The sequence below is a fragment of the Embiotoca jacksoni genome, unplaced genomic scaffold, assembly GCF_022577435.1.
Source record: "Embiotoca jacksoni isolate LCO1_2020_lvr unplaced genomic scaffold, fEmbJac1.0.p SCAF_7, whole genome shotgun sequence".
NCBI lineage: Eukaryota > Metazoa > Chordata > Actinopteri > Embiotocidae > Embiotoca > Embiotoca jacksoni.
In genome coordinates this window covers 7,818,529-7,836,261 of record NW_027185425.1, presented here as the reverse complement: position 1 = coordinate 7,836,261, position 17,733 = coordinate 7,818,529, and the positions used below count along the sequence as shown (strand labels likewise).

The 17,733-nt window shown below is 40.7% G+C and overlaps 2 protein-coding genes across 3 annotated transcripts; both read left to right on the top strand.

Annotated features, from left to right (window-relative positions):
• The first annotated feature begins 2,457 nt into the window (after positions 1-2,457).
• cd164l2 (CD164 sialomucin-like 2) lies at positions 2,458-5,492 on the top strand. Its single transcript, XM_069176430.1, has 6 exons — positions 2,458-2,800; positions 3,238-3,324; positions 3,551-3,643; positions 3,729-3,767; positions 4,029-4,176; positions 4,396-5,492. Exons 1-6 carry the CDS (start codon positions 2,722-2,724, stop codon positions 4,412-4,414), a joined length of 465 nt encoding a protein of 154 aa, XP_069032531.1. The 5' UTR covers positions 2,458-2,721; the 3' UTR covers positions 4,415-5,492.
• Positions 5,493-6,470: 978 nt separating this feature from the next.
• sytl1 (synaptotagmin-like 1) lies at positions 6,471-17,689 on the top strand. Of its 2 annotated transcripts, none has more exons than XM_069177116.1 (15): positions 6,471-6,577; positions 7,784-7,909; positions 9,556-9,707; positions 9,813-9,924; positions 10,010-10,067; positions 10,168-10,195; positions 10,279-10,319; positions 11,858-11,977; positions 12,110-12,276; positions 12,441-12,543; positions 12,777-12,938; positions 13,291-13,369; positions 13,469-13,568; positions 13,815-14,020; positions 16,072-17,689. In XM_069177116.1, exons 1-15 carry the CDS (start codon positions 6,555-6,557, stop codon positions 16,212-16,214), a joined length of 1,620 nt encoding a protein of 539 aa, XP_069033217.1. In that variant the 5' UTR covers positions 6,471-6,554; the 3' UTR covers positions 16,215-17,689. The 2 variants fall into 2 exon arrangements, with proteins under 2 accessions (XP_069033217.1, XP_069033218.1); XM_069177117.1 differs by having other exon boundaries at positions 6,475-6,582.
• Positions 17,690-17,733: the final 44 nt, after the last annotated feature.

Sequence of the window (17,733 nt, the reverse complement as noted above, 5' to 3'; positions counted from 1 at the left end):
TGGGGATTTTGGGGAATAAAGTTTGTGGTAATTCGGACAGAAATCCAAGATGTAGACACACCCTTTATTTTTTGTTATTGATTTTTATTTTTGTTTGTATTTGTTTTTTAGTATTGTTGTTAACTTTAGTCACCGCAAACCTGAAACAGTGTGGCTTACCCTTAGGGGGAATCGCCTTCCATGAACATTCCATGGATTACCTTGAGTGGGGTTCGAACCCGCATCCTCATGAGGTCATTTCCCGCTCTGAAGCAGCGTCGTACAACAAAAAAGGACTTCCGGTTTTTTTTTTTTAAGACATGACAAAGGGGGGGAATCAAACCCCAAACCTTCTGACTGAGAAGCAGCAGTGCTAACCACTGCACCATCTATCTTCCCAGGAGTCAAACAGCATTGTGACAAATCTTTGGCTCACTGCAACCTATAACTCCACCGTCCATAAATATTCATTCAAATGCGACTAAAATTGCCGCAGACATTCTTCAGATAGTAGATATACGTGTTTTCAAGGGGGTCTGCAGTGACATTAAATATCTTCCTGTAATGTGTAGTGTATGCAAAACTTTTTCAATTTCTCCAAACGTTTCAACTTCACTAAGAGTTGAATCACCATCAACAGGCCAAGGTGGAATTTGAACCATTAATAGCAACCTTGGTGAAGTAGAATCTTTTACCTGTTGAGTTAACCAGACTGTCGGTTGAGCTGGAAAGCTCTGAGTGAACTCCGTGAAACTCATTCTCCGGCGCCGAAGGTAGCCCAGCGGTCTACAACGCTGCTTCATAGCTGGAAACGACCTCATTGAGCCCCGCTCAAAATATTACACACGGTTCACGGAAGGCAAGTCCCCTTAATAACCCACATGGTTCACGGAGATCAAATCCCTCTAAGGGTCAGCCACACAGGTTTGGGTTTGTACATGCAGTCATACTAATACTAAACCAAAGGCCAACAACAATACTAAAATTAGAATCCCCCAAAAGAGAGCTTTTTTTTTTTTTTTTTCATATTTCGGACAATATGACATAGCATGACACAGTGGTGTTAGAGCAGTTGCCTCACAGTGAGAAGTAACTTGAGGCATGCATGTCAGTTCAGAAAAAGGTCATACTCCAAAAAGTGATGAAAAAAAGTCATCCAAAATATCCAAAGTATGTCGTCCGAAATATTAAAAAAAAGTCATACTATAGCATGTCCTCCAAAAAGTGACCGAAAATTCATTTTTGTATATAGTATATAGTATAGCCTGGGCGATGCGGCAAAGTTTGATGTTTCGCCGTGAAACAGGAAGTTGATGTTTAAGGTCAACGGATGCTCCAAACCTCACGAAACTTTGCACATGCATCAGGCAACAACTTTCATGAGTTTTTGAAGATGTTAAAGCCGCCAAAAAAAAGCGTTTTTTTTTTTTTTTTTAAGAAGAAAAAGGAACAAGATTGAGAAAAATTTTTAAACTACAAGCGGGAATATGCAGACCCTCGCATGCTGCATGTCGGGGAGCTGGCGGCCCCGACCCGCTGGATCCCCGACGTGCGTTTTGCGAGGGCCCGCATATCACCGCTTGCAGTTTTAATTAATATGAGGCTACTGATCGTGTTCTTAAATTTAATCAGTCTTAATCAGACTTAATGTTTTCTGAGTCTCCACAGGAAAAACAGAGGCTAATTGATTCCTGCTGGGTCTGTTTTGTTTCTAGAACAGTGGTTTGCCACCGTTTATTGGCTCGTAACTGCTGAAGATAAAGCAACTAGAGACCCCACGTCCCAAGTTATGGGCTTAGGTGAACATGAGTTATGATAACTATGGCTAAAGAGTGGTTTTTTTCCCTCTTCAACAGACTTGTATAGCTACAATTTTCCATTATTTCTCCAGGAAAAAGTCAGAAAAGAAATGTTGTGCAAACAGGAATACATTTTTAGCCAAGGTGTGGCTCTAGGGAGTGGTTCTGCTGGTTTCTACACTACCTCTGTGCACATTGAAATATCTCAACAGCTACTGAGTAGGCTTATTGCCATGAAATAAGGTGCCCATGGGTTTGAATCCTAATTACTTTGGTGATCCTCTGACTATTCATTTTACACCACAAGTTGGTCACATTTTTCACATCAAAGTGTTGACAATCCTGTAAAATATCTCAACATGTACTCAATTGATGTGAAATGTAAGCTGTGAAAGGTAATATACATTCAAGGTCTCCAGAGGATGAATGGTAGAGACTTTAACAAGCTAGGCAACCACAGTCCTTAAATATACACCAGTTTTAACGTGTGAGGTGGAGTTGTGTGATTTCTTAGTGCAGGTACTGACAAAATGGGACCAGGTGCTGTTTCTTCCCATTCTTCCCTCGATTGGTTTTGCCGTTTGTAAGGACATATGAGGGAATGCAGGTGAGTGTGTTCATGCACTGCCTGCGGAGGTAAACAGGTGACAGTCAGTTCAAACTGGTGTGTATTTCAGGAGGGTTGAGGTGGACCAGCCGGTTGCCAGGGAACCAAGTTTGATCTTGCTCATGTTACACAGGTCTCTGTGTCTCCTGTCTGTTTCTCTTTCTCTCTGTGTCCTCGCTGGGAATCATATCTTCTTCAGCAACTATTGGAAACCTTTCAAGGACTGACTGAAGATATTTCAATTTAAAACTGTTTCGTTGTTTTGAACTAATTCTGCCCAAAGCACCAGAGTTTCCAGGTGTCAGTTGCAGGTTTTGGTGCTCTGTGACTGTGAGGATGCAGCAGTTTGTATTGAAGGTCTTCTGCTCCACTGTGCTGTTTCTAGCATTGGTTCCCTCTGTGTACTCACAGGCAGGTATGGGTCTGTCCACATGTCTTTATTTTCTAATTGTGTGACCATCTCTGTGTATTTTGTTCTTCTCAGAAACCTATTGGTGTGTAACCTATGCTTGTCATCTGATGTCTGCTGTCCTTGACACCGTGTTTCCACCAGCCTGATCTGATCTGCTTCAATGATCTTTTCTTGATATAGCTCTCTTTCATTACTGTGAAGTTGGCTTGCTCTTTGTTGTTTCTGACAAATTGGCAAGAAGTAAAAATGTTTAATGAGAATCTACCATCTTTTCTTTGGCATTACAATCGTTTGCCATTTCTAACACTGTCCAAACTGGAAGGACATCTGTCTTCCAATAATGAAGCTGTTTAAATGTTTGTGGGAGGATAATTGTAGATCAGCCAATTGATTGGGTTTGATTGACAGTGCCAATTGACTGGCAGTTTTGTCTCCTACAGATTGTTCTCAAGCCTCGTCATGTGACCTGTGTGTCGGAGACTCCATGCTCAACCTGACAGGCTGTGTCTGGAGGCTTTGTCCAGATGGTGACACGTGCACACACACACACACACACACACACACACACACACACACACACACACACACACACACACACACACACACCCCTGACCTCTGATAGTAATTCAATCATCACAGCTGCTGTAACATTAGCTTCCCTGGTTTGTACAAGATGACTGAATTATTTAGTTTGCCAGGAACACACACATGACACACAAACACACACTAAAATACGTGTTGTTTAATTCTCAGGTAATGACACAGGCTTGTGCGTGACTGATGACGGAAATTCAGCAGACAACGGCATGAACTGCAGCTGGACCAGAGTGTCTGAATTGTGCACAGGTACAAAACAATACACACACATAAAGTTGGCATGAAGTCTTTTGTCTGCCAGTTCAGTAACTCTATCACATATTTCATCTTCCAGTTGTGGAGACTGTTGCAGTGGGAGGTGAAGGTGACTCAGGTAAATTGGATCGACTCTGCCTCAGAATCCACTTCCATCCCCTCCCCTCCCCAGCATCTTGCGTCAAACATGTATTATCCCATAAGAGCTAAGTAAAATGTTTCCCAAAGGCACTGAGTCATTTTTAAAATCCTTGTCGGTGTTTAAAAAAAACCCCAAAAAAACAAAAACGGACTCTCTAGTCTTTATCCACCTCATCCTGGTTTCATGTAATTTCAGTATAAACCCACTGAACTTTGCCCTTTGCCCTTTGCCCTCAAGGTGATGGAGGTAGCACTGAGTTCTCCCAGGCCAAGTTCGACATGTCCAGCTTCATCGGAGGCATCATACTCGTGCTGTGTCTGCAGGCGGGCGGCTTCTTTGCCATGCGCTTCCTCAAATCCAAAGAGCAGAGCAACTATGACCCCATGTGAGTTTATGCATGTAGGTGTGAGAGAACAGGGAATCTGACACGACTGTACTGAGGGGCGCGCTGTTGGTGCAACAGCAGCTCCTGGTGGCAGGAATGATTAACAACACAGTGTACGGTAGAAAGAATTGCACCTGCAACATCTTTAGCTCTGATTGTATTTTTATTCTGATCACAAATCTAATCTATCCACACAAATTTATGTTCGTCTTTACGCAGAGAGCAGCCACAGCAATGAAGATAAGATGACGGACAATCAGACAAGGGTGGAGGACAGCAGAGCGGTGACTCATCGAATTATGACGACAAGGTTTTTTTTTTTCCTCAGCTCCTGTAATTTTTGGTTTGGTCCCCATGTGTATACCCATGGGGATGGGTGTGTTTATAAGAGGACACATCTCAAAATACTGTATTGTGTAACAAATGTCTGTGCATGCATTCACTGTTGTATTTAGTGTATTTTAGTATTTGCTGTATTTGTGTTCACACAGTCGCATAAAAGAGTTTCACACCACTGAGAAACAAAGAGACTCTGATGTCCTGAGCACTTTCTTCAGTAGCTCTGACATCAAATCTAACCGAAATCTTCACAGACGGTAATTTTGTTTTCTGTAAGTGTTGTTTCTCTGACAAACAGTTGAGCAGGGTAAATTGAGCTGTTTGAACTGTATGTAGTGCAGTGCAGTTATCGGAAAGAGTCATATAATACCATGTAGACAGTCGGTCAGTCAAGGTCATGACAAGCATTTAAAGCTTTTTTTCTCAAGAGCCCTAAAATAGATCAGCTCCGGGATTGTCCATCATCCGAGAGGTCTATTTTATGTGCACTTGCATAACTTTCTGGAGTTTTATTGAAACCATAAGTTATATATATATATATATATATATATATATATTTATACAGCTTATATCACACGTTAACTTGTGGTGAGTGAAATGATTTAGCAGAGGACCCTAAGAAGCATCTTGGAGGCCCCCAAACGCCACATTTGGGGCCGTAGAAAGTGACAGTTAAGGCCTAAAAGCATTATTAAGTTTTCAGACTTCTAAAAGATGTCCACTATGGCTCTAGTGTGTCCTTGTTTTGAGTCATCAGTAGCTTACAGTCTTTTTTTTTTTTTTTATGAACTTGTTTTTGTGGAGAAGAATTCTGTTTTGTTTGCTCATATTTATCATATATACATATCAGCTTTAACCCTTTAATAACTGTCCAAAGAGATGTGATCCTGTTTATTCATGTGAGGCTGGTTTGGTTGAACGGTTTGATTTTTTTGTGACGCCATTAGATTGCCTGAATAAATTATGGATAACCACCTGTTCAGTGTGTGTTTGTGTGTTCGTGTTCGTGTGTGTGTGTGTGTTTGTGTGTCATAGCTCTGTTTTCTTGCATGCAGATGAGGAGCTCAGCCAATCACTATGGAGATCAGTGCTAAGTGCATGTTTGCCCATACCGGCAGAGGGATTGAACTGATTAGACTGTAATCTGCATGTGACCAGGCACCAGCTCCCAGGATCTGCAGATGACAAACACCTATCCTCGTATATCTGGGTGTCAGTATGGGCTCCAGCATGCAGCCCTGACAGAGCACTGATTGAGGCCTTTAGGGGAGCAGCAGGATGCCCGGTTGGATGCCCCAGTCTCTCTCTGAGCCAAGAGCCACAGGCTTGAATAAACCCACACAAAAAGGTTTCGCCAACTGAGCAGACAGTGGCTGTCATCCAAGTCTGTTGACAAAGGACAGGACTGAATGTGGGATTTTTTCACACTGAGTTCGGCCTCCCCCTACACTCACAAACACATTTCCACGGAGTGAAAGGGAAGTCCGGCGCACACACACACACACACACACACACACACACCACAAGTCCACACATAAATTGAGGCTGGTTTCATGTGCTGTGGCTATTTTTTCTTCCGCTTTAAAGCAAGCAGAAAGCTCTGTTTGCTTGGGTGTGTATGTGCGTGTGCGTGCGCGCGCGCAGAGTAGGTTTAACCTCAGCGAGTGGCCATGTGTGTGTTTAGCAGGTGTGGACAGCTAAAAGGAGGAAAGTTACATCCCACCTCCACCCTGCCATTTGGTGAAACATCCGTGTGTGAGTCATATCACACAGTCAGACGAATACATTTGTATCAGTATATGACGCTCTTCAACACACACACACACACACACACACACACACAGAGAGAGAGAGAGAGAGAGAGAGTCCCTGTCCGTCTGTTGTGTTTGTTCCGCATCACGCAGAGCTCCCGGCTGAGTGCAGCCCCTGTGCGCACTGAGGGCGTGTTCACTCCGTTTACTCAGTACACAAACGTCAACACACACACACACACACACACAATCCGCACTCAGGAAAACTTTTCACCAAACTTTTCACAGATGGAACTGGCGGAAGCTGTCAAGTAAGGTAACACGGTTTTGACTCTTGTCTTGTGTTTCTCGGTGCGAATTTTTAATTAATGGAAGAAGAAAGAGTTTAACTTTCGACCCCAAATGGAAAAAAGTGGCTACAGGTGTCTTCCGTCACGCGGTGTTCGTGATGAAGGAAGTGCTGCACGGACCTGTTTTTTACTACAGGAATACTTCCTGCAATTAAACATGAAGAGACACTTCAGTAATCTTTCGGAGATAAAGCATTACATTTTACAATCTTCACTCAGTTTTAGAAAAAAAAAATACCACAGGAATAGGCTATTATATTGCATACTCGATATCACGTACTATACATAACAATATTCATATTTTAATGTTGTTTTAGTTGTGATCCATCGTAAATTTTTTTTATTGTATAATCCCGTTTTTTCTCTGTCCAAGTTAGTTGGTCCGCTTTGCGCATGCGTTAATATCTCAGATGTAGGTTACCTATAGCCTCAGGGCAGTGAAAACACACACACGCTAGGGCTTAAAATTATTATTTTGTGGTAAAACAGGTGAAACTACACTATAATTTCATAGCATCTATAAATAATATCATCCGCCTTTATTTTGAAGGATATATAATTTTTTTAGATTTATCCAGCAGTTCAGTCCACAGTTGAAGGGATGAATGTCACTGAAGCAGACAGAAACGGTGTCCTTGGCCACTGGTGTGGCAGAGCAACTGGAAGACTCAGAGCTTCAAAGAGTTACTGTACCCTCAAAGTGTGCAGTGGTTTCCAACCAGAGGGTCTGTACCCTGTACTCTTGCTTCTTGTGAAAAACTGGAACGTTTTACAGCTTCAGGCCTAAAAAAAAAATTGAAATAAAGCAATCAGTGAAGGCAATTTCACTTCTTGTCGGAACAAAAGTGCCAGTAGACATTTTATAGGGTCCTTTAGGAAAGTCTGCTGTGCTCCTGATGCCCTGTGTTATATAGTGAACCATAGTCTCCTGACTAATTCAAAACTGAAAACACTCCAAAAGTTCCTCTCGGTCTCTGCAACAAAGACAATCTTACCCAGGACATGCTTTTGATTTCAGTACGTTTGAAAGTCATAGCGAAATGTTGATTTTATTTTATACTCTGGAACCTCATCAAATAATACCCGGAGGTTAGAGTGCAATTACAGAGAAGGACAGGTACGGTTTATTTGTTTAAGGATGATGTTTATTTGCACTTCTCTCTCAAGAATGGAGGGGGAGCGGGTTGACTCATCTCTTGACCTGAGCCACCTGACCGAAGACGAGCAGTCCTCCATCCTTCAGGTCTTACAACGTGACTTGGACTTGCGTCATCGTGATGAAGGACGTCTAAGGTCAGAGGTGACTATTAATTCTCTGGAGGAACCCGTTGTGTTCATTTGTTAACACCAACATACAGATGGGAGATGACTGAATTGGAAAACCATTACCAAATGTCTCAGTGAGGTGTTGAGCCCCAGTGAATCTTTAGCTTCCCTGCTCCTTCGCTTGCGTTATACAACTGTCATTGTACAGGACGGATGAACATCATTCCTCCAAAAGATATTTCTTTATTTGGTGTTTTGATTGTGGCGGTGGGAAACACTAGTGGTACAAAATCTCAAATAAGTGTTAAGTTGAGAACTGGTGACTCTGACTGTAGTTTATGCTTCACATTATTTTCCTACTCGTCAACCTGTTTGTTGAACCCTTGTAGATTTGGGAATTGTTATCCTAGAAAATAGGATGAAGGTAATCACTCAGAATAACTTCCATTGCCTCTGAGGGGATTAGGTACATGTCAGAAATCATGGTAGGATGCTAATTGCTTAACAGCATCATGCAGTGCACCTCTAACACACCTTCTGAATGTGCTTTCATTATTCAGGGTTTTCCTTTAGTCTGTCTCCTCTCTGTGTGTTGTAGTTTTAAGTTTTAAAACTTTTGAAAATTTGTCTTATTTGTAGGTTGTTTAAAGCTTTACCAAAGTTAAAGAACTACAGCTATTCCATGCCAAATGGTGGCTAACCAACAAACTCAAAGTGTTTGGTTTTACTCTTTTGAGTTTTGAGTCAACTGTTGAAATAATTTCTGCTGACAGGGGAGCGGCTGTATTTGAGAAACATTCATGGTGTAGATGCTAGAGCTCGATTTATACTGGAAAAATCTTATATCGATATATTGGCCAAAATGTAGTTATTAAACAATTCTGACAAAGATATGTAATGGAGGCAGGATATTTTACAGTTTTATTGTAAACTTTATTGTCCAGTGAATTTCCAGTGAAGTCGGGCTCTGCTAGATTCTGTTGACTTGCTGCAACTAACAGCTGGTTTTTAATATTGATTAATTTGGAGTTTTCTTTCCTAATTAATCAACTCATTGTTTGGTCAATAACATTGTGAAAAAAACTGTCTTTTCAATTGCTTGTTTGTTCAGTCTAAAATTTGACAAAAATATTCAATGTGCTATCACGTATTATGAAAGTGTTATTGATTGTCCTTCATTAATTGTTTGATTTGCCATTTAGTTTCTAAAACACAAGAGAATATGGAGAAAAGTCATAATTTCCCAGAGCAGAACGTGAAATCTTCCAGTTGTTTGTATTAGCTGGCCATCAGGCCAAAACCCCAAAATATTTAATTTATAGTGAAGTAAAAAGAGAAAAGCTGCATTTGTGACATTTGAGAACCTGAAATTGGAGTGTTTGAAAGGTTTTCATTGATTAAGTCATCACAATTTTCTGTTTATCAATCAATAAAATTTCTAAAAAAAAATGTATGTACTTAAATATCAGGTGTGTGGAGGGGAAGTGTAATATATTTAAATATCTGTGTGTTGTAATAATAGAACTGACCCACCTCTTTCTCTTTTACATCCTGACTAAAGTTCCATGACAGAAGTGACAACTGCGACTGCTTCTGACATCTGGTGACTTATGTAGACAGAAAACGGTGATTGTTTTCTGTTTAACTTGACCCTCCCCCTGTCAATGCTGCAGGGTCCTTGAGCAGGCAGAGACAGATCCAGCACGTCTGCGCTTCCTGTCTGGGACATGGTTCAGTGACGAGCGCAGCAAACGCCATCGGAACCACACTTCAGGCTGTGACCTCGTCCACGCCACCATACGCCACAGAAAGACCAAGAGCAGAGGTCAGTCCATTAATGCAGCACTACTATCACTGTCCAGTGGAGCTGTGTTCCTACTGCCATAGGGATATCCCAGTAATGTCTCTGTGGTTGTTGCTATGGTAACAGATGCGCCCCTGAACGAACTGTTCAATGGAGAGAGGGAGGAAACCTCCTCCAACAACACCTCTACTGAGGCAGAGGGAAGACTCAAGGACAGCAAGGAGGAAAAGAGCAGAGGGTCAGTGAGGGTGTCTTATTAGAGAAAAATCTCTGGTTGTAGCATCTGTGTGTCGCTGCATTTCATGTTTCTTTTGTGTTTCCAGGACTGCAGGAATGTTGAAATCTCTGCTCACACCCAGAACAAAAAGGGCTGTAGTGCAGGTGTGTGTGTACATGCTTGTTTCCTTTTTCCACCCTTCACAATTTATTCTGAACAATCATGTAAATACCAATCAATTATGTTCAATTTCATTGTCTCCAGCATATCATTATTTCTCCGTCATCAAAAGGTATGAAAGAGTCTCTCCAACTGTCTCTGCACCTCTCCAGCCATCTCTTAGTGCTAATATTAACTCATCATTCTGCTCTTTAGAAAATGAAAGGACAAGTAACGGCCACTCAGAGGAACCTGAGGTGATTATACCACACACACACAGTCACAGATTACCATGACTAATACACTGGTAAACACTGCATTGGCCACTATTCCACCTATTATCCACAGACACTGAGTCAGTATTACTTAATTATTTTAATATAAAAATCCATCATATATGTTGCCTTGTTTAGCTGATTTGGTAGTTAAATGATAATATGGATATTGGCTCCGGAAAGGGTTAAGATCCCTTCACTATTTCACACTATACTGTGTTTTAAATTACATTCTAAATGGATGAAAAGTGGCATTTTTCCACCATCTACACCCAGTGACCCATAGTGACCAAGTGAAAACATTTTATTAAAAATGAAAAACTATTCAAACACCTTGATGTGGTTCTCCAAATATTGATAAGGTTTATCGTGTTTGCTTTAGTTGTGATGTGTCTAGAACCTGACTGGAGACCACCTGGGATTTGACATAATTGATAAAGGAACACACCTTTGTACATAAAGGTCCCACAATTCACATTGCATTTCAGGACAAAAACCGAGCCATGAATCAGAGGAACTCTGTGTCGACCTCAGAGATAAAACTGAGTAAGCAGGTCTTTGGTCAGGGAGGAGACCAAGAATTCAACGGTCACTCTAACAGCAGTAGATACAGAGATGGAAGAACCTGTTGGAAGGACGACCATGTCAGCAACCCTTCATCAATCAGGCCCTTATTGTAGATTAACTAGACAAAAGCCACTCTGAGTGAAAGGCAGCTGACAGACTGCTTGTAGTTTGCCAAACAGTCAATTAAAGGACTCTTAAGAGCACAAGTTAAAAAGATTCTTTAGTCTACTGAAACAAAAATTAAGGAAGTCAAGAACTCCACTCAGTATGTGAGTTGAACATCAGGCACTGTTCATTACCTGCCAAAATCATCCCTATGATAAAGCATGCTGGTGATAGTATCATGCTGTGGAGCTGCTTCTCAGGGATAGGGACCGACAGACTGATTAAAATTGAGGGAAGGATGAAAATTTAGATTAGGGTGACGGTTCACACTTCAGCATGACCTGAAGTCAACAACCATGACTATGCAGAAGTGGATTTAGGAAAAAGTACTCTAGTTGCCCAGCCAAAGCCTCGACTTCTGAGGAGAGACCTGAAGATGTCACTTTATAGATGTTTCCTGTCTGAGTTAATGGAGTTTCAGAGGACATAATGGGGTAAACTGCCCAAATCTACAAGTGAGAAGGTTTTAGAGACTTACAAAAGAAGCTTTGAGGCAGAAATTGCTGCAAAAATGGCTTCTACAATTTTGGGTCTTTATGCTTTTGTAAATGTGAAATTTTATTTTTAAAATACTGTTATCACTTTGGCATTATGGGTTATTGATTGCACTTTGATGGCAAAAAATACAAGTTGCTTCCATTTAATGAAGTCAGTGTGCAAAAATTGAAAGGGTCTGATATATTTTCTGATGTGACTTCATGTAACAATGAAACAACAGATGTCATCGTTCTTGTATCCTCGTGACTAATACGAGGCTGTATATACAAACTGCGAGTGTGTGTGTTTAGGAAGGCTTGATTGACAGTCACAATGGGGACACGGACTCTATGAACAGCAGCCTATCAGAGGCAGATCCAACTCCTCTAAAAATTAGCAGCTCCACCAGCAGCCTTCATTCGGGCTACACGGTATGCACACAAACACACACACACACACACACACACGCAGGCAAATTTGATTAATTGACTACCCAAGGACGCAAGATGACTCAGCTCGGGACAATGACGTAGGAGCTGATCTTTGTCCTGCGTGTGTTATAGCTCAGTGGGAGCATGATGAGTATGTTCAGCTCAGGGGAGTTTGGAGTGGTGGAGGTGAGGGGCCGTATCCAATACTCATTGGTTTACGACACCCAAAAGGAGGAGCTGCAAGTCAAAGTGTATCGCTGTGAGGACATTGCTTCAGCACGCAAGAACCGCTCCGACCCGTAAGTGACAGTGCATGTGTGTGTGCATGCGATGTGCATATTGAATCAACAACATCACACACACACCAAATCAATCAATCAATGTGTGTGTGTGTGTGTGTGTGTGTGTGTGTGTGTGTGTGTGTGTGTGTGTGTGTGTGTGTGTGTGTGTGTGTGTTTCACAGATATGTAAAAACCTATCTCTTGCCAGACAAGTCGAGTCACAGTAAGAAGAAGACTTCAGTCAAGAAGAAGACACTAAACCCAGTCTATGATCAGATTCTCAGAGTGAGACTCTCTCTCATTTGCATATTACATAAAGTGGCAGCAATCAGAAATCTCCCATCTGTCATTTATCTCCCAACTCTCCTCTTTGTGGTCTGCAACCTTCACCACACTCATTGAACATACAGTATAATGACAAAAAAAAAAGACTTAAAATGCTCTGATCCTCTGTCCTGCACTTTCCCTCCTCATCCTGCTGTATAAATAACTCTCTGATTCTGATTCTATTCTGGCAGTATAAAGTGCAGACTAGGGATCTGCGGGTTCGCACTTTGAACCTCTCTGTGTGGCATGCGGAGCCCCTGGGAAGGAACGTGTTTCTGGGGGAGGTGGAGGTGGCCCTGGGGATGTGGGACTGGACTTCCACACAGCCTCGGTGGCAGGACCTGCAGCCACGAGTAAATAACACACTCCTGTAGTCACATGAATCAGCATGTGTGTTTAAAATACCGCTAGACAAATATTTACCAAAACACTGTGATGCTTGGGTCTACATTTGTTTAGCATCTGAGTGTATTTGTAACAGCAGTTTCGGCAGCTTTGTTGAAGACACAGGATATGAGGAGGAGGGTCTCTTGTGTCTGGGAGAGCTGAAGGGAGAGGAAGACATGCTGTGAATTTCAACTAAGGTTTTATGTAACCTTAATCTTTCCCTGCTTCTACTCTTCTGCCTCTCTCCTCTTTGCTTTATCTTACTTTATCTTTCCTCTGCCTTCATCATTTTATGTTTTTGTGTACTGCCTGTCATAGACTTATCTGAACCCAGACTTCATTACCAGTCGTGGAAACATCATGCTTTCAATCAAGTTCATCCCAGATGGATTTGAAGGTGAACAGAATACATCCATCCATCCATCATGGTTGCACAATATTTTCTACGTCAATACCACAATCACCCGAGTCTCATATTTTCTATGTGTGTGATAAGGCAGTGGTCTTCCTCTGACTGGAGAGATTCACATTTGGCTTCGAGAGGCTCAAGGTCTCCTGTCCAACAAAGGAGGCGCTATAGACTCTTTTGTTAGAAGGTGTGTCAGCTGTGCAACATGCAGTATTTCCTGATGTGATATCTATCCTGACAGTATTTGTAGTTAATGATTTGTAAGCACTATGTTTACTGTTCATTTGTAATTAATCTCAATATTCATATGCATATTTAGGATCATGTTTTTGTCCATCACCAAACTTTTCACTTAAACATTTATTCTTTACACAAACCCATAACTTCCGTCTTGAAATGACACCGTTGTTTCTTTTACTTGACACCCAATAAGCTTCATCCTCCCAGATGATAGTCGACAGAGTGGTCAGAAGACACAGTTGGTGAAGCGCTCCTTCAGCCCCACTTACAACCACACCATGGTGTATGATGGCTTCCACACCAGCGACCTGAGAGAGGCCTGTGCTGAGCTCACTGTCTGGCAACGCGAAGGGTTAAAGACGCACATCCTGGGAGGGATTCGTCTGAGCTGTGGAGAGGGTGAGAATCTCTACACTTTACAATTTAATTGTTTTATTTAAAGTCACAATTAAAAAGTGCAGCTGTTTCCGGTAACACCATTTAGCTCTTTATAAGGTTGTACAGAAAAAAAAGTACAAATGCACAGATAATTTCACCTTCGGTTTTTTGCTTGCGTGAATATAAATTACTCGCATACAATTCTGTATATTACAATTAGTATCGGTGTACATTAAATAAATAGAAGCTGAAAAATTTGGTAATAGAGTGTTGCTGACCAAATCTTTAGTCCTGGGTTATGGCTTTAAACATTTGTACCAAACAGTAGGAACAAAGACAAAGGTGCTTCTCTAAGCTTTTATCAATAACTTGTCTTTGTGTTTTGCTGGCTTCATTAAGAATTTGCAACATTTAAAACATTTTAAGCTTGGTCCATCGAGAGGGCTTTTCCTTCTGTGTATGTGTTAGATAATGTTGGCGGCAACAGTAAGGTCGGGAACTAATGCTCTAAGAGCCTCAAGTGCTTAGTGACAGTATTTCTTCTCCTGTGCTGCAGTCCTTGTAAATATCAGCTTGGTCTATGCAAAGGATCTTACACCTCTCAGCCCAGGGCTGCTTTTTACCATAACTCACTGATGTTTGTCTTTCAGTCAACTACTGACTGAAAGAAGACAGCCAAACTTAATCTGTTAAAACTGAATTTGGACAGCATCTCCCATTTTCTGTGCTAAACTGTGATTCAACACTGTGACGTTTCTCTGGCTTGCAGGAGGACAGCGCTTTCTGTGTCCCCCGATGTGATATTAAAAAGGTTGTAATAGTGTTAGTTCATTTTATGGTCAGCTTTGTAGACGGTATTAAAATCACAGTTTTATGTCTCCTCTACATTAAATATCACTCGTTGGGGACTGATCCTAGTTTCACTTGTGAACTTATTATTTAAGACTGAAGAGTCTTCATGAAGTAGTTTATCTCAATGCTGATAGTATTGTTTTGCTCATAGTTGGTGTTACTGAGGTTTATATAGAGGGGGTAAGGCTCAAGATAAAACCACTCATACAGCACAAGCACCACCTTATGTCTTACTGTGAGGAATATGATGTCAGAATTAGACCTGTCACAATTATTACATAATCCCCTGATCACGATTATTTGATCTGATCGCAGTGATTTTACATAACCGTCAAAATCGTTTCCATTCATCGGTATAAAAATAGCCGGATGAAACTAAGAGATGTCATTTCCCCATCACTATTAGGAGTTGTGACTGGGGCTTTTTTAATGACGTCACTATGTTGCACCCCCCTTCCTCGTTGAATGAGTGGAGAATTAGCGCCACCAACTGTTCATCTCGATACATTCCACCTCTGCATTTTGAAAGACTGTATTTTGATGAACATCAATGATTTAGTTGCAAACCCAAACACCACAACACTACTGTGGGAACATTTTAGTTTTAAACCACATGAAAAAGGACAGGCCGATAACTTGGAAGAGGCCATTTGTGGGATATATAGAAAAAAGCTGCTGGTCAAAATAAAATGAAAAGCACAATTTAATTGTTATTTTAAATTATTTCTCTGACAATTAATCAGCAACTGAAATTTCATGATCAGGACAGCCCTAATTAGTCTTGTGGTGGGAAAAGTCATAACTTTGAGGGTTTGTTTGTTGCAAGTAGAGTTTCAACATAATGCTGTTATACTCAGAGGGCAGGTCCTACTTCTGTAGACTGTTGGCATTGTTTGTTGTTATTGCTTTTAGCCTAGAGGTGGTATGATTTCTTGATAGCTTTATTGTCTTTTGCATTTTAGTGTATTAGTAGGATAATTTCCTTCTCCAGGTAAACCTGCACTGATGGGAAAACACTAATTTACTATCTTCTACTGCAGCAGTGTCTTATACAAGAGTAACTCAAGAAAGTACAGTTTGTGCATATCTGAATGGACATACAAGAAGAGTTGTTGGGATTGGTCCCATCAGTCTTCAATGTGTGGTTGCAGCTCATTGACTGTGTGGTAATGTCCACAACATAAATAATGAACAACTGTGTGGGTTGTTTTTAATGGCAGGTCAGAGTTATGGTGAGGCTGTCAGCTGGATGGACTCCACAGAAGAGGAGGTCACGGTGTGGACCTCCATGATCGAAAACCCAAACCACTGGATCGACACAACACTACCAATCAGAACTAACCTTGCACAGCGCTTTGAGTGACTCAGGAATATCCTGCACACAAACAAACCTTTATATGCTTGTTCATTTAATAGTTTGACTGAAAGGGCTCTCTTCACATTAACGCATTAACCTTTCTGTCTCTGTACTTACTGTATGTAGTTCAGTCTGTGTCAAATCTGACAAAAAGACATATGTAATTAAATGTAGTTTATTAATTAAATGTCAAACCTAACTGAAGAATCACACAGTGTTCTGGTTTACTTACTTATTTTACATTTAAGGAGCAAATTATAAGTATTTCTAACAGTGAATAATCATGACAGACTGGTTTACATGATTTTTTTCATAGCTATTTCAGCTTGTGTCGCAGCCCTTTTAATCATTTGAGTATAAAGGAAAAACGGGCCAAACCACTTTCACCCAGAGAACATACTGCATATTTTGATTATTCAGATAATTGTGATTGTTAAACTTTTAGGTATGATTATTATAACTGAATAGGAAAAAGACCTGCAGTTAAAGGCACTTACCATTCCTTTTTAACAAATAGCTGACTACCATGTTTTGGTCAGACTATAGATTTATTCTCTTTACTTTTCAGGCAAATTAAAGGGATAGTATCAGAATAAGGTAAAAAAGCACTAAACAAAAAGACAAAGTCCTTAGATTTGTTTATTTTTCCTCAAACAAAAACTTTTTAAAAATGTTATTTGCATATGGTATTTATCTATTTATCATCAATAGAAAATTCAGTAAAGCATTTATCCATGGGTTAGAGATCCTGTCCAGCAGATGGCAATGGCAACATTCCCGCTTCAGTCTGGAATGAGACAGGAAGTAAAGTTATTGGCTTTCAAAATAAAGTTATAAGGGGGTATGTTTTTTTGTGTCTTATTAAACCCTTGTGATGTCTGGTTTTCACATCAGTTGCAACTTTTTGTTGTTGTTGCTGACACCAGATGTGGGAACTCTGCACTTATAGCTAATACCCATTCATTTGAGACACACTGTATGATCCCAATGTTATTTTATTGGGTCTTCTGCCATGTTGCCTCGATCTTTATGTTTATGTATGAGCACGAGGAGCCATTAGGGAAATAATATAAATATGGGGCCTTATTGGTTCTCCTTAATAAATCATTGTACAGAGATCCTTCTGTGACAATGGTCATGCTTTGAATCCAAACTTGAGTTATTATAATTCAGTTATCTGATATGTTTAATCACTACTTTGCTCAATCTGTTTGAAGCCTGCTTCACTGCGCTGATTATGCTTAAAACGATGTTGTATTAACTGTCTGCTCATAAGCTGTTTGTCCTATTTAGCTGCTAAATGTTTCACTTGTCTTCTCCTGCTCTGATTTGACTTGTTGCTGTTTTAATGGCTGATTCCACATCTGGCCAAGTGACAGTTGAAAATTACTAACATCACTGGCACTCGCGCATTTACAATGTTGAATAATTTGCATTTATCTCTGGGGGAAAAAAATAAAATAAACAAATGCTTAACTAACCACTCCCGCATTATTACTTACATTTTGAAGATTGTTGCCGGATG

Excerpts from the sequence above, each read along its gene's own strand:
- cd164l2 (XM_069176430.1), top strand. The coding sequence starts at position 2,722 with ATGCAGCAGTTTGTATTGAAGGTCTTCTGCTCCACTGTGCTGTTTCTA. Across the intron at positions 3,644-3,728 it reads AGTGTCTGAATTGTGCACAG|TTGTGGAGACTGTTGCAGTG; the intron begins GTACAAAACAAT and ends TTCATCTTCCAG. Across the intron at positions 3,768-4,028 it reads GGGAGGTGAAGGTGACTCAG|GTGATGGAGGTAGCACTGAG; the intron begins GTAAATTGGATC and ends TTTGCCCTCAAG.
- sytl1 (XM_069177116.1), top strand. The coding sequence starts at position 6,555 with ATGGAACTGGCGGAAGCTGTCAA. Across the intron at positions 9,708-9,812 it reads CAGAAAGACCAAGAGCAGAG|ATGCGCCCCTGAACGAACTG; the intron begins GTCAGTCCATTA and ends CTATGGTAACAG. Across the intron at positions 13,370-13,468 it reads CATCCCAGATGGATTTGAAG|GCAGTGGTCTTCCTCTGACT; the intron begins GTGAACAGAATA and ends GTGTGTGATAAG.